This window comes from Xenopus laevis, chromosome 2S, assembly GCF_017654675.1.
Source record: "Xenopus laevis strain J_2021 chromosome 2S, Xenopus_laevis_v10.1, whole genome shotgun sequence".
Lineage (NCBI taxonomy): Eukaryota > Metazoa > Chordata > Amphibia > Anura > Pipidae > Xenopus > Xenopus laevis.
Window position 1 is genome coordinate 38,379,916 of NC_054374.1, and position 16,795 is coordinate 38,396,710.

Here is a 16,795-nt window from a genome sequence, read left to right on the forward strand (position 1 = left end):
GAAATCTGAGTTAATTCTTAAGCTGGCCATACACTATAAGATCCTCTCGTTTGGTGACCGCCAAACGAGTGCAACTTTCCCCAATATGCCCACCAACACAGGCCTATATTCCGAACGTTCGGCCCTAGGATTATAGCGAGGAGCAATGGGGTCTGACGGGTCAATCGGTTGAAAAATGAACCCAATCGATATCGTGGCCAGCTATCTATCGGGGAGACCCGTCGGAAGCCCCCATACACGTGCAAATAAGCTGCCAAATTGGTCTAAAGGACCAATATCGGCAGTTTTAATCTGCCCGTGTATGGCCACCATTACTTTCTTTTAAATTTGAGGCATAGGAAGAGACTCACTGGGCCCAGTGCAAACTGATCCAATAGTTGGGACCTCAGATCTCAGATCACACCGAAGGAGATACAGGTGGTCGGGTCATTTCTTGATGTGATCCTCGCTCAGACAGGGTTTTTAAACTAAAGATGGCCAAACAAAGCCTTTCAAAGGGCCTTATGCATGGAGCTTTTATGGGCTTTGTTTGGCCATCTTTAGTACTACTTTATCTATTCCACCTGTATTGCCAATACCTTTATTGTCTCTTAGTTTCTGTTGCTCTCACAGTAGTCCTGTAGTCTACACCAATCAAAAAAAAAGGAGCTCCACACGATATTAGGTATGGATCCCTGAAACTGGACGAGTAGCAGCACTATTTAATGCTGTTCTTATATCTACCAGGGAGCAGTTATCTTATGGCGGGGAGTTGTTATCTGGTTACCTTCCCATTGTTCTGTTGTTAAGATGCTGGATGGGGGGAGGGGTGACCACTCCAACTTGCAGTACAGTAGTAAAATGTGACTTAAGTTTATCAGAGCACAAGTCAAGTGACTAAAGGCACCTAGGAAACTAACAACATGTCTAGCCCCATTTCAGAGCAGAAGTCTGCTGGAGCAGCATTAATAAATGATGCATTTTGAAAAAAGTTTTCCCGTGACAGTATCCCTTTAAACTTTGCCCAAAGGCAAAAAGAAATTGATTGATGCACAAATTAGATGTATGCCTTGAAATTGGGCTTAATGGCAGATCCAAAAGCTGTTGAAAATGTCCCTCCTTTGTGGGAATTATAAGGAGATTTGAAGAAATAATATTCTCTGAATGTTTCCTGATCACCTGACGATCAATGAGCAGAGCCAATCTTCAGCAAAATGTGGTTCTTTTCTTGTTATAGGTGCAAAAAAAAAAAAACTGGGGAAGAGGGTGGTTTGATTTTACAATATTCTCTTCTGTATCTCTAAACACCAAGGAAGCAGACACTGACTTTCAAGAGATGGTGAAGCCAACCTACTACTTTTATGCCTAGTTGCTTTATAACCTTTATATTCTTCAAGAAAAGCTGGCACGCAAACGTTTTTACGCTAACATGGGTGATTTTTGGGATTCCCCCTCCACACCTGAAACTTTCCCGCTCTGAAATACAGCTGGCAGAAAGGTTGATGGCCGCAACTCGGAAAACCATTCTGCACCATTGGCTTTCCCCGTCTGCACCCCCACTATCTCTGGTCAAACAAAAGCTACACCATATATTTCACATGGATTGGGTGGAATCCACTACAAACAAAGAACAATTTACTGACAATTTTTTTTCGACATGGATGACTTACATCCAATCGCTCCCGATTCCTACTAGACACCTAACGATATACACGTTTAGATACACTACGTGGTATGATACAGAACTATTACTCAACAATACTAGTGTCCATGAAACAGATCAGTACATTCAAAATCTTCTGCGCTCGCAGGAACAAACGTCACGAACGCCCCCAGGAACCACCACATAAATTAGATGTTAAGAACGAGGTATTCTTAATCGTTTTTCTTTATCCTCACTGATATGTATGAGAGAAATAATGTTGTGTACTGCAATGCCTTATATATTTTACAATGTACCATTAAGTGAAGATTACTGCTCTGGCTATCGTGTGTGTACGTTCGACTTATATTAACGATGGATTTCTCCATCATTCTTTTTTTTTTTCCCATAATTCCAAATTCCTCTGTATTTGTTTATTTTATTTGTTTTAAAAAATTTTCAATAAAGACATATTTGAAAAAAAAAAGAAAAGCTGGCACAAACTTCCAAATCAATCAGTAAAGTGCAAATGAACCAGATCAGCGTCGGCTTCCTGTATGTACAGAATAGAAGTCCATGTTGGCGATCCATTCCAACGAGGCAGCAGAGGAGACTTTTAGCAGCAGCGATCCACAGCTTATATGGTCTGTCGCTTCATAATTAACCATTTAAAATAAGACGATTTACAAAAATGTCTTTCTCACAGTCTATTCAATATGTTGGCACTATATAAATACATGTTAATAATAATTAAGACTGTTTTAACGGTCAACATCCCCTTCAATCTTTCTAAATACAGGGAGGGCTGCCAAATCTGCAGGGTTCTCAAGTCATTGGGGGACAAGCTTGGTCAAACACAAATAAAGGAAATACTTCACTGTCGGGGCCAACTCCCCAGAACTAGGGGTAAGCAGAAAAGGCACAAGTCTAGAGCACAACAGTGTGTGTGTGTGTGGGTGGGGGGGGGGTGCTATGCACATACCTCTTCCGTCTGTCTATCACTAGTTTGGGCCCTAGGTGAGGGAAACTTCTGTACAATATGTATCTGGCTGAGTGATCCCCAGCATTCGCACATGCTGGAGAAAAGCATTGGTCACTTGTATAAAAGGGATGGCTTGCCTTGGTGCTTGACCAACATAGTAATTTCCTAAAGTGGCCATAGACAGAGACCTGGTCGTTTGGCTCTCCTTGATATGTCCACATTGAATTGCCCAATATTGGGCTGAACCGATCGTGGGCCCTAGACAGATATCGATCGGGGAAGCCATCGGATGGCCCCACACGAGCCAATAAGCTGCCGACTCGGTCGGTGAGCTGATAGTTTACATTGTGCCAACATAAAGCCATGTCCTCTGTTTTAAATGCAGTTCTGCAGGAAAATGTAGTTGTAAGGTTACCATTTAAGAATTAAGTACTGGTCCAACATTTACAGACTACAATTTAGCCAAAAAAAACCTAATGATCTTCAGTGACGAGCTTCAATCCAAGCAAACCTTGTGTGTGCGCCATCAATAAGGACATCAGCTGAGTATCCAAATGTAAATTATTTTCAGTCTAGACTACAACTGTATAAAAAGCTGTGATGAACCTCTTCCTATAGTTGCAGCTGTCCCTGCTGCTCACCTGTTCAGTGTGAATGTGTGGCTCATACTGACATTATTCCATTATTATTATTATTATTAGCATTATCAAGTTGCTAAGAAGACAACAAAAGCACAGCTGAAACATTGTGGTGTATATATATATTATTTTATAAATCAAGGCAAATTAAATGTACACAAAAAAGCATCCATATAAAAAAAATTGTTTCTAAGCAGATCCCACTGAGGGCACAATATAAACATATTCACTTATCCACAACACTCCAAGCAATTCAACGTGTACAAATAAAATATATAAAATGAGAGACACTGAAAAACCAATCGAACTCCAGTTTCAGTTAAACAGAACTGACTGACGTACCTACATAAATGCTACCCATGGCTGCTGTTTGGCTTTTTCAATACTACAACAGGTGCACGGTGGGATTTTTTTTTAAAAACACACTATACAAATTGAGATTTTTTCCAAGTGCCAGTAAAATATAAAGGCAAAGTTTCCATTTATAACATCCACACTATTACAAAATGGCACCATTTTCATCTCTGAAGAATATATAGTTGTGTTTGTCTCCAATGGTGAGACTTGTTTTCAGATGAGTAGATGTGACATGCTGCTCCCCATACATACTATAGCTGCTGCTAAATCTACATGGAGCAAAGATATTGCTCTTCCTATGGCTTTTTCTTCAAAGGCAATGTCAAAAATATGAATAGAAAATGCAGAGCCCAGTCTATAATTTCACAGTGATGATTCAAGTGGGTGAGGTATAGGTGAAAAAGGGGTTATATAACCGTAGGTGGCTGCAGCTGCTAAGTACACCATCATAATTTAATTTAAAGGATAATCCCTGCTAACATTATGGCTTTATTTATATTTGAATTGTGCTGACTGGCTGTTACTGATCCATAACTATTCATTGCAGGAAATACTGAAGTCAGATGGGTAAGTCAATATACACACACGTTGCTTTGTATAGATTAATGTGTCCAACATCTAATAACTGTAAAAATTCAAGCATTTAGGCATAGAGAGATAGAGAGATAGAAAGTATAATAATACATTTTAATGTTTAACAGTGATTTAAAATAAGTATTTGATTCTCTTAAAGCTTCTACACCGGTTACTTGCTCGGGAGAAATTCTGGTTTTGCCGTTTTTTTTGTATCCATGAAATGTCTGAAACTGCACAGAAGGAATGGTCGGGAGTCCAGGAACGTTAGAAACAAAACGAGCAAGTAATATTAAGGAATGTTTAATTGAAAGTCCAACGGTATTGCAATGAAATGTACTGGGGGGAAATAAAGGACCCCACACAGAGTCAAGCAATACGCTTGTAACTGATGCTATTTCTGGAGGTTAAACTGATCAATAAATTCATGTTGCTCAGCTTCCACTTTACACAGCGCGTCATATTCTATTCGGTACCTGAAAGAAAGGAACAATAGAATTGTTTGTCCGGGAAGCTTATAAATGTGGCTGTAACATTTCCCAGTATGTCCTACATACAGTAGATATAGACGCACCCATACAAGTTCATGTAATACTTCTCTTATGTATAATAAGCACTTTTTCTATTTGCATATTTTTAGATTTTTTAAAACCAAGACCCAACCCACCTTTTTACCCATTTGAACCTGCTAACCGACCAGCAATTGCTTTATCCTCCATCTGATCCCTAACCAGCTGCCCACCATTGCACAAACTAGTTGTTTTCCGATAGATCACCAGAAATAACTTTTTTCAATTACTTTCTATTTTGTGTGTCACCGTTTTTCCTCATATTGAAGTATCTTTTTTCACCTTCTAAAGCAGCTCTGGGAGGGGGGGTCGCCGACCCTGTAAACTGTTCTAAACTGATACATTTAGTTGATACATTTCTTATCTTTGTCCCTGCTCAGCAGAATCTCTGGGTTTCATTACAGGCAGCTGTTAGAATTGATACAATAGTTGCTAATACTTCAGAGATGCTGCTGAGAAATGTATCAACTAAATGTTACAAAATTGTAACAGTTTAGAGTCTGCAGCTGAATTACTGAGCTGTAGGGATGGGCGAATTTGACCTGTTTCGCTTCGCCAAAAATTCGCCTCCAGCAAAATGTCACCAACGCCCATTAAAGTCTATGGGTGACAAAAAAATGGACGCACGGCGAATTTTTTTTTACGTGCGTCTTTTTTTTTGTTGCACGCTGCCATACAAATCTATGGGCGTAATTTCCGCGGCGAAACAAGCAGAAAAAATACGCCCATCCCTACTGAGCTGCCAGACTGAAACACCAGAGACAGGAATATATTCAACTTTAAACTTAGATTTTGGAAAAACAGTAAAAAATAAATAATGGAAAGTGATTCAAAAAAAGTCTTTATTTCTGGGGAACAATCTGAAAACAACAGAACTGAAAAATGTGTTTGGAAGGTGAACAACCCCTTTGAAGGAGTAAAATCTAGATATAGAAATATAGTGAAGAGCTGAAACCCGACCTACATCAGAAAATCCTAAACACTACCTGCAGGGTACCTGTGTTTTTTGTGGGTAACCTGTGGGTACCCAGCCTGTTGCTGTTGATGTGCTCAGCACCAAGCTCTGGATTTTTCATAAAGAGCACAGGGGGAAGCAAGTGCTTCTAGAATGAGCGCTAAGGGGTGCACCCCCCTGGGATCAAGAAAGACCCCTAATATATCTACAGTCAAACTCTGATTTCATGTTTTCCAGGAAAACGGGGAAAATGTAAACTGGGGGTATATAAAATTGGAGGTTTTCTGTAAAAACAGTATAAACTGTTAAAAATAACTATAAACATAAAATACTAGAAAAATCACATTTCCAGGGGTTTTAAGGAAAATGGGGCAACATTATTATGTAAAATGCAGGAAAACATACTTAAAATCTCAGAAATGTTCCCACTGAAATGTAAAAAAAGAAAATCGGAACAAATGTAAAATGCTAAGACATAAAAGCAGGGGTTGATTGTATATATATACACAGCAGATCAGAACTAGCCTGCTAGTTTATCTGCCAGGTACCCTCACAAGCAGCCATTTTATATCTTATAGGGTGACCCTGTCTCTACTGCAAAAATGTATATATTACATGTGTTTTATACTTCCACAACCTATACCAGACTGTGCCTTGTATTCACTTACGTCCCATTCAAACTAAATGCTTGACTTAATATCTGAGAAATAGCCCAACTCCTGCCATCATCCTTCTATGATAAAAGGCTTATCCAGGAACTCTTGCTAATCATGATAGTTGATAGAAGAACTAACGGAGTTGGTGGAGTTAATATTTACACAAAGCTACACTATGCATACCCTCATGTGCTCACCTTACACACACACTAAAGCACAATGAATACACAATGAAACAATTATGTTTATTCAGAAACAAGATTTGGACGCTGGTAATACATACCTTTCTAGTTGCATTTTCTTCTCTGCTATTAAGGCATACAGTTGCTGCTGCTGGGCTTCTCTTTGCTTTGCTATAGATTTTAATAAGTTCCGGGCACCTATCGCCTTTAACAAAATAAATGTTATTTTTAGACAAACACTGTGCAGTGGGATCATCCAGCACTAGTCAAGATTCCACAGGTTTGATTGCAAGGCTCTGTGTCCCAGGTATATTTCTAGCAGAAGAGCAGCATGACAAACAAACATAAAGCAGTTCAAATACCATAAGGGCTTTAGCAAACGGGCAGATTCGGGGAGATTTAGTCGCCTGGCGACTAATTGCCTCTTCTTCGGGGCGACAATCTCCCCGAAATTCCTTCCGCCTGCTAAAATGAAAAAAATGGCCTGAGGAAACTTCGGGCGACTACGGAAATCAAAGCTCCGCGAGTGCATTGCCGCAGGAAATTTTTCATTTTAGCAGGCGGAAGGCAGTTTTACAAAACTATTGTATTATGAATATGGGTAAAGTGCAAAAGATAAAATCAAGGAAACACTTCTTTTTAAATTAGTTTTAAGAAAACGAAGACCTGATGGTCTTTCTCTGAGAAAACTGTGTTTGCCAAATCTGCAAGATCTGTATGATCTCCCATAGACTTGCACAGGTTTCAAAAACAGCACGTTAAATGGTTTGTCATAGAACTGACCATTAAGGGGGTTATTTATCAAAGTCCTAATTTATCTCAATTTCTGATACAAACTCCGATCAAATCCACTCGGTTTTTTATGCTTATTTTTCCCGAAAATTTGCTTATCGGGAAAAAAAAAAAATCAGATTTTCACAAATTTTTCAGACTTTTTCAAGAATTTTATGATTTTATTGTAATTTTCGGGGAATTGCATTGGGACTTCTCCCATTGACTTACATGCAACCTCGACAGGTCTGAGATGCCGGATTTTCAGATTCGGACTTTTCCATCCTCGGGGGTTTAATAATTTCCGAAAAATTCGTGATTTTTTTAAAAGTCAGATTTTATTAAAAACAAAAAACACACATTTTTCGTGATTTTTGCATCCAGAGTTTAGTAAATAACCCCCTAAAGTGTGTGCCACTGTGAAAGGGACATTCGTTTATTTGCTCCATTTGGGTAAGGATTGATGCGAATGAGGCATAATCTCTGTAAAGTGCCGCTGCATATATTATTATATAAATAATAAAGCCAGGGTGCAGAGCACATGCAGACTCTGATTTCTTAAAGGGATACTGTCATGGGGAAAAAAAATTTTTTAAAATGAATCAGATTATAGTACTGCTCCAGCAAGCAGAATTCCGCACTGAAATCCATTTCTCAAAAGAGCAAACAGATTTTTTTATATTCAATTTTGAAATCTGACATGGGGCTAGACATATTGTCAGTTTCCCAGCTACCCCAGTCATGTGACTTATGCCTGCACTTTAGGATGGAACTAATTTCTGGCAGGCTGTTATTTTTCCTACTAAATATAACTGAATCAGTCTTGGTGGGACTTGGCTTTTACTATTGAGTGCTGTTCTTAGATCTTCCAGGGAGCTGTTATCTTGTGTTAGGGAGCTGCTATCTCGTTACCTTCCCATTGTTCTGTTAGGCTGCTGGGGGGGGAGGGTGATATCACTCCAACTTGCAGTACAGCAGTATCAGAGCACAAGTCACATGACTGGGGGCAGCTGGGAAACTGACAATATGTCTAGCCCCATGTCAGATTTCAAAATTGAATATAACAAAATCTGCTTTTTTGAAAAATGGATTTCAGTACAGAATTCTGCTGGAGCAGCACTATTAACTGATGCGTTTTAAAAAACAAAAACATGTTTTCCATTGACAGTATCCCTTTAAGCATGGCCAACAAGTGCCAACATGTCCAACAGCACTGTACAATAAATGTATACCACTTCATTCATTTATAAGGTACAAGGAGGCCAATAAATCATGCAAAGAAGCTATAAGGCAAGCTAAAATTGATATAGAAAAGGATATTGCAGCAAGCAGTAAAAAAAAATCAAAAATTATTTTTTTAAATATGTTAATAGTAAAAAAATTAAGCAGGAAGGGGTAGGACCCTTACTATCAGAGAGGGGTCAGCTGGTTGATGAAAACAAAATAAAAGCGCAGATTCTGAACTCATTTTTCATCTGTCTACACAAATTTCCCAGCTGCCCCAAGTCATGTGACTTGGGCTCTGATAAACTTCAATCACTCTTTTACTGCTGTACTGCAGTTGGAGTGATATCACCCCCCCCAGCAGCAAAACAAAAGAACAATGGGAAGGTAACCAGATAGCAGCTCCCTAACACAAGATAACAGCTGCCTGGTAGATCTAAGAACAACACTCAATAGTAAAAACCCATGTCTCACTGAGACACATTCAGTTACATTGAGAAGGAAAAACAGCAGCCTGCCAGAAAGCATTTCTCTCCTAAAGTGCAGGCACAAGTCACATGACATGGGGCAGCTGGGGAATTGACAAAATGTCTAGCCCCGTGTCAGATTTCAAAATTGAATATAAAAAAATCTGTTTGTTCTTTTGAGAAATGGATTTCAGTGCATAATGCTGCTGGAGTAGCACTATTAACTGATGTGTTTTGAAAAAACATGTTTTCCGATGACAGGATCCCTTTAAAAGCCGGTTCTTCCATTACTGCATGAGATTCGTTCTGCATCTTACATGTTTATTTTTCTGTATGGTAGGGTTAATTCCAGGGGGCATGCCAATGTTAAGGTGCCTAACTTAAATGGTTTCACAACTTGTAGTAAGTAGCCAGAGGTGTAGGCATGTCAATCAATCATTCTAAGCAGCCCTTGAGGGTATTTCAGACATTTTAACAAAAGAGTATTTATCAATGGGTGCAAGTGAAAATTCACCCTTTGATAAATATGCCTTATAAAATCCCATAGAAATGAATGGAGAGTGGTGGAATTTCACTCTAGCGGAATGTGGCAATCTCTAACTTCACTCTTTGATAAATATACCCCAAATGAGTGGATGTGATCAGCGTTCACAAGAAAATCAATTTTATTTAAATTGTTTAAATATTTAATATCCATACCTTCATCTTCTCATTTTCAGTTTCTTTAGCGAGCTCATCGACAAGCTCAATTAGTCCACCCACTACTTTCTGAAAATGTCCTATTTCTAAACGAAAACAAGGAGGAGCAAGCCATTGTTAGTATGTATGAAACACGTATTTGTATCTGACACAGATATGCAGCCTTTCAGCTGTGATCTGCTATAAAAGGCAGCTGACAGCAGGGCTATAAAAGTATTCTCTATTTGAAGTCATGGATCCAAAAGAAGCTAAGACAAGCAGCGTCAGCATTCTTACCTAAAATACCAGCTTTTACTGCTCATGCAAAAAGCTGGGAAGTTTAAAAGGGAACTATCATGAAAATTGAATAAGAAACTTTCTAAATACTGTTTCTGAAATAATCAAGTTTATCTTCACTATTCCTCTCTCAGCATCTGTTTCTCCTCATTCTCTCTTCATTGAGGAGTTGGGTGTCAGATGAATGATCCAATATATCTTATGGGGGGGGGCTCCTTTTCCCTAGAAGATGTATTAGAGCTCACTCTATTAAAATCACCAGAAATCCTGTCTCTCTACATGCAGAATTTGTGCAAAAGTTATTTATTTTGTTAGATTTTGTTTGTACTGGAATCAGTTATTTGAGTGGGCTCTAATACATCTGCTAGGTAAAAGGAGCCCCCCTATAACATATGACACCCAACTCCTTAAAGGGCACCTGTTTCCCCCAACCAAAGGTGCTGGCTAATACAGCCTGCATTCCGTTTGGGGATAACAGTAGTTTTTTTAAAAAAAAAATTCCCCCCACCAGCGCTACGCTACCCGCACCAGGAGATCCGGTCACTTGCTTGTGCATAATGAAAAGCTGCCCTGAATTGCTCATTATGTGCGTGACGTCACATGCGTGTTATGCGTATGCGAGTGACACAACATGGCTGCTCCCAAAAGGAGCTCCCTCCCGGTGTGGGTAGCGTAGCACTGATGGGGGGCATTTTTTTTTTTCAAAAAAACTACTGTTAGCCCCAACCAGAATGCGGGCGCTATTAGCCCCCACCTTTGATTGGGGATAACATTTTTACCCAACTGGTGCCCTTTAATTATAGTTCCCTTTAAGGCTTCTGTAGCCACAAAACTTTCAAACCGTGCAGGAGAATATGGGGGTCTAGCTGAACGTTCCTTCTATGCACAGAATGACAAGCCTACATGGCTGGAAAATTAAATGGAATCACATTCTAAATAATAGTTCTGGTACATTTTACATTTAGTAAACCCATGAATTCGCATTCATGTCACAAACTGTGTTTCAAATTGCTGTATGCAAAAAAGCATTCTACCATTTCCAACCAAGATGTATACTGAATAATAACAGACTTACTGTCTACAAAATCTCGGCATTCCTCCTTTAATTCGGTTGTTTGCTGGGACACATCTGGATCCAAGATACGCAATTTGTTCAGCTCATCAAAGTGCAGCCCTGCTTCGGATAGGGAGTCCCTGGCCATTGCTGTGGGAACAGCAGGAGGAATATTTGGTTAAAGGTTTAATAGTGTAAGTTCTTCAATCAGTGCAGTAGCCATTTTGAAATCACCAACAGGTCACAATGCAGAGAGTACAGTCATTCAGTTTAGGGGTTTTTTTTATTTGCTTTACTTTTCTATGAATCTTCAGTGTATATAAACTTATAGAAACCTCTCCTCAGACTTAAAGGGGAAGTAAAGTCTAAAATAGAATAAGGCTAGAAATGCTGTATTTTGTATACTAAATATAAACATGAACTTACTGCACCACAAGCCTAATCAAACAAATAATTTATGCTTTGGCCACAGGGGGGTCACCATCTTGTAACTTTGTTAAACATCTTTGCAAGACCAAGACTGTGCACATGCTCAGTGTGGTCTCGGCTACTTAGAGGTCGTCATCAATTATCAACACAGCACAAGTCAAATAATATCTTCCAGAAGCTGATACAGAAGCTAATACAGTTTATTTCCCTGTTCTACGGGAAAACCAACAAAGCTGCTTGAGTTCTGAATGGCTGAGAAGTAAGGATCCCCCTGCTGTTCATAAGTATGATTGTTTCCCTGCTCAGCAGTTAGGGACCTTCTGATAATTCTCATCCACAGCAGTAAATGAAGGGAGAATTTCACTGCATACAGCCAGGTTTCTTATAAAAACGGTACACATTTTTTAATTAAAGTATATTGGATTAAAAAAAGAAAAAATGGGATTTTATTTTTTTGCCCCCTTTATCTGTCATGATTTTTATGATGTATTTTTTATTTCTAAATTACACTGCAAATAATTCACTCTACAATATAAAATTTAATTCCTGAACCAGCAAGTGTATTTTTTTTAAATTGTAATATTGGTATGTAGGCAGCCATCTCAGGTCATTTTGCCTGATCATGTGCTTTCAGAAAGAGTCAGCACTTTTAGGATGAAACTGCTTTCTGGCTGTTGTTTCTCCTACTCAATGTAACTGAATGTGTCACAATGGGACTTGGATTTTACTATTGAGTGCTGTTCTTAGATCTACCAGGCAGCTGTTATCTTGTGTTAGGGAGCTGCTAACGCGTTACCTTCACATAGTTCTGTTGTTAGGCTGCTGGGGGGGGGGGGATTTGGGTTTTTCCCATGACAGTAACCTTTAAACAACAACAAGCATTTTGGAACGCGGGATGCCACAGAAAAAAAGGGACGGCTTGACTTTTACCAAGAAATAACCAAGAATAACTAAACATCTGTCAGCTGAAGGAGTAGCCATGCCTGAAATACATGTATTAAAAACTTTCTGTGAAGCCTCTGCAGTTTTCTTGGCAATTGCATCAAGCATTAATGCAGCGAGATTACATAGTGCATTATACTAAAATACCACAAACTAAAGAGTGCAGGACAAAGTTAATGAACATAGAAATTCATTATTGTATAGACTTTTGGATGATTTTAATTTTTTTACACTTTGATGAGTACGTTGAATTTCTGTAAATAGGCATATGTCATGAAAATGGAGTTGGCTCTTACTGGTTAACTGATCATGTCAAAGATTTTGCATGCAGTGGTTTCAGAATTCTAGGGTTCAGGCTCCCCTTAACTTTGTTAACATTTGTTTGGCTGCACCCTAGCGCCCCTATTAATCATGTGAAGTTATGACTGAATCATTCTATATTCTGCAGTTATTTGCTTTCTCAACACTGCCTGCTTCAGATCTAGCACTCTCTAATCTCTCGGGAACTCCTACATGAGGCCCACAAGTCTGCTGTTCTCAGTCATCTCAATGTGCCCCTGCTAATGTGGGAACAAGCCTCCATTAATGATTGAATTACACAGAATCAGCAGCATGCAAGTCATGACTGTTGGTTTTCCATTACTCTACTACACCTACTAGTAAATTGCCATGTAGATATATAATTTCTACCAAAAACCGTGATTGATCAGGTTAGTGATGTCGGACTGCTATTATTCTGAACACAACTGTGAGAGAGCCATTTTGTTTTACTCAACAAGATGATATATTAATTTATTTCTAATTTAAGAAAAGGTCAGTGTAATACATATTTTACACTTGAGATGCCGCTGTGAATGAACTCCAAACAGGCATCTATATTGATCTATATCCAAATCTGACATTTCCAGGTCAAAGGACTGATGTTAAAAGTGGGGCAAAGAACACTGTTTAACTATCTATTCAGGAAATTGGGAGGGCTGCCATAATTCAAAATAACTTATATATATTGAGTATTACAAGGCATGCTGGGAACTCAGCAGCATAGATTTTGGTTACCAGGAAACAAATAAAACCCACTACAAATAGGCTACAGGTTTCTGAGATACGTTGTGCCCTATTGGTGCTATGGAAATGTTCCCCATCCTGTCTTATCCTAAACTTGACTAGTTAGTAGCTTAAGCCTAATACATTAACAGCATTACCAATCTGTCCACTTCAGAAAGAAGACAGACACAGTAACCAGAACATTCATCTTTTAAATGTGATGGAAGAAGTCAGTGTGAGTCATTAATCCCACCTTGGCTCCATGCAAGTCTAGGAGTGTCCCAGCCTCCTGCCCTCCAGCTGCTGTAAGTCAAACTGCAACTCCCAGCCCCACCACTGGCTGCCAATCAGCAAAAGCTGCACTGTGTTAAATACTGAAATCTCTGAAGATGCAGAATGCCATACCAAGGGCAATTGTTCAAGGGCTAGTAACTCATAGCAACCAATAAGATGTTCACAAAATGCCACTTCCTGATTGTAAGATAGAAGTAACTAACTCCGTATCAAACCATCCAACTCTAATTGTAGCCCATGGAACTGTCGCGTTAAGTTGCCCTCACCTCCCAGTCCTTTCCAGCTTCAGCTGCCACGGATACAACTCGCCGGTGTTTACAGACGTCATTTGCTGGAACACAATGTGGCTTCCATAGTGACAAAGCGGAAGCAGAACCTGTAGGCGCCATGTCACGTGACATAATTCGCTTCATATTTTCCACAGCGAAACTGAAAAAGGGAAACAGATGTATATCATGCATTTTAATAACTAAAGGGATTATACGACAGGTGCCTGGTTTATAATGCCGTCAAACTATGTCATTGCTCTTTTCACTTAAAGAGTAATAACCGTAAATAAACATGTCAGCTGGTATCAGCATTCCTCCTCACCGCGAGGTTCTAAGCCAACACCAGGAGCCTATCAGCGAGGAAGAGCCAGTGTGGCATTCTGGGAGTTTAGTGTTTCATTACGCAGGATGCGTAAAGTTATTTGGCTGCGGCGTGTGACCCAATAGAATACTATTACACTTGCCGGTATCCTCTGGCGCTGGGCAGTTCCGAGATTAAACCTGCTCTACTCTGATAGCGCGGGGCGGTTTCTGTGGCAACTATTGCGGAAGTGACCTCAGCCTGTGGAAAAGATGGAGGGACCATTTACAACGCCTAAATAATTTCATTTTTTTTCTTTAAAGAATAAGTAAACTTTAAAAACAAATGAATGTAAAATTGATGAGGGCTATTCTAAGCACTTTTGCAATGTACATTCATTATAAAATTTTTTTTAATTCAAAGGTATTAAAGGATACACGTCCTGTTAACATGAATTCATTTTGTTACAACAGCACCACCTGCTGGTCATGTTCCAACCAGTCTGACCACTGAGTACTCAAGGAAGTTGTCAGGAGAAAGAAAGAGGCTGCCTTTCTTTCTCCTGACAACTTCTTTGACTACTTGGTGGTCAGACTGGTCGGAACATGACCAGCAGGTGGTGCTGTTGTAACAATTTATTTATCTTTGGCAAAAATGGTTCCAGAAGCATAGGCAGCGAGGCTGATGAATGCTGTGTTTTTAAAATGTGCCATTCTGTGGACATCTGGTTCTATGGAGAAAGGGATAAATCCATCTGCAGAACATCAGGCCCAGGTAGAATAGGAATAAAACACACACAAGCAACTTGTGCTGGCTGTGATCTCTCCAAAATGTGCATGTCTGCAATTTAAAGGGACTCTGTGATAATTTTTAGTGTAGTATTTATTTCTAAATTACACTGTTTACACTGCAAATAATTGGTGTGTAGGCAGCCAACTCTCAGGTCATTTTGCCTGATCATGTGTTTTCAGAAAGAGCCAACACTTTAGGATGGAACTGCTTTCTGGCAGGCTGTTGTTTCTCCTACTCAATGTAACTGAAGAAGTTGCAGTGGGACATCGATTTTTACTATAGAGTGCTGTTCTTAGATCTACCAGGCACCTGTTATCTGGTTACCTTCCCATTGTTCTGTTGTTAGGCTGCTGTGGGGGAGGGAGGGGGTGATATCACTCCAACTTGCAGTGCACCAGTAAAGAGTGACTGAAGTTTATCAGAGCACAAGTCACATGAGTGGGGCAGCTGGTAAACTGACAATATGTCGAGCCCCATGTCAGATTTCAAAATTAAATATAAAAAGTCCATTTGCTTTTTTGAAAAGTGGATTTTAGTGCAGACGTCTGCTGGAGCAGCACTATTAACTGATGCATTTTTTTAAAGAGATAATTACCAATACAGTGTGCTTTGGCTTCCTTATACTGTAGGAATATACAGTGTAGCTGTGCCTGCAACCTACTAACCTCACTGTAGAGACAAATCACAACTTCAAAGTAGCAGAAAGCTTCTCTGATTCACAATAGAGCACTATTGAGCTCTTTATTGTGAGTCCTCTCTGATACTCGTTGCACTCAGTTGAGTCACAAGATAGAGACATGATTAGCTTTGATTCTACCTCCATTTGCAACACCCTTGTGCAGCGAACCCACTGTTTCTTGACTGTGGGTCTTCAGAAGTTGGTGAACTACACCTCCCAATATTCTTTACTATAAAATAAAGAGAAATAGCATGATGTAGTTCATAAGTATATGAGAAAGCACCCCAATGCACTCTTTGTTGTGCATTGTAGTAGTCTTGAGTTTGAGTTTTACATCAAGTAAGTGCTGCGTATAAAATAGTCGGAAGCAAGAAGACTGATTTATTTAAACTGTGATTTCCAGTTTTTCATTTTAAATCATGAGAGGCCTCCCATGGGTTTTGTAGGAAATGTGGTTCTATTGAAATCGACTGTAACAGGAATGTTCACCTTCTGAATTATTCCCTGAAGTGGCCTGATTATCTGATATATCAGTTATTTGTTGGCTGGATTACATTCAAGTGATGCCATATGAGGAAGTCTGTAAACTCTTCAATTCAACAGAGGTGATAGAAATCATATGTAGGAGCACATTATTCACATAGATAACACTGCATTGCAGTAGAAATGCAACATTGGTGTGTAAGGGTGTTTAACCCAATTATTCCAGCTACAGATTGTGATACAAAACACTCAACCTTTGGGGGTACAAGCCAACCTTTGTGAAGTATGTTTTGGTCTCTGCACTAACTGTTCTGCAGGATTACTGGAAAGAAGAGCTAAAATGTCATTGCTGTTTTCATTTTTCCTGGTTTATCTGGATTCTCTTGTGTTCTCTTATGAACATTAATGGCTCATTTAACTGTCTGACTTACTGTTCATGGGTAACAGAGCAGTGAAAGAATGATGAAATGGATCTGGTTTCAGTTGCAGTGTTATCAACATAATGATTGCACAGTACAAAGGTTGCCGTTAGTGATGA

At 39.3% G+C, this 16,795-nt stretch overlaps 1 protein-coding gene across 3 annotated transcripts; it reads right to left on the bottom strand.

Moving 5' to 3' along the window:
* Positions 1-3,351: 3,351 nt before the first annotated feature.
* Positions 3,352-14,483, bottom strand: ift20.S (intraflagellar transport 20 S homeolog). Of its 3 annotated transcripts, XM_018248369.2 has the most exons (6): positions 14,325-14,483; positions 14,000-14,162; positions 11,046-11,174; positions 9,695-9,780; positions 6,635-6,738; positions 3,352-4,647 (listed from the first exon to the last, which is right to left on the bottom strand). In XM_018248369.2, the coding sequence occupies exons 3-6, from the start codon at positions 11,170-11,172 to the stop codon at positions 4,566-4,568; spliced, it is 399 nt and encodes a 132-aa protein (XP_018103858.1). In that variant the 5' UTR covers positions 11,173-11,174; positions 14,000-14,162; positions 14,325-14,483; the 3' UTR covers positions 3,352-4,565.
* Positions 14,484-16,795: the final 2,312 nt, after the last annotated feature.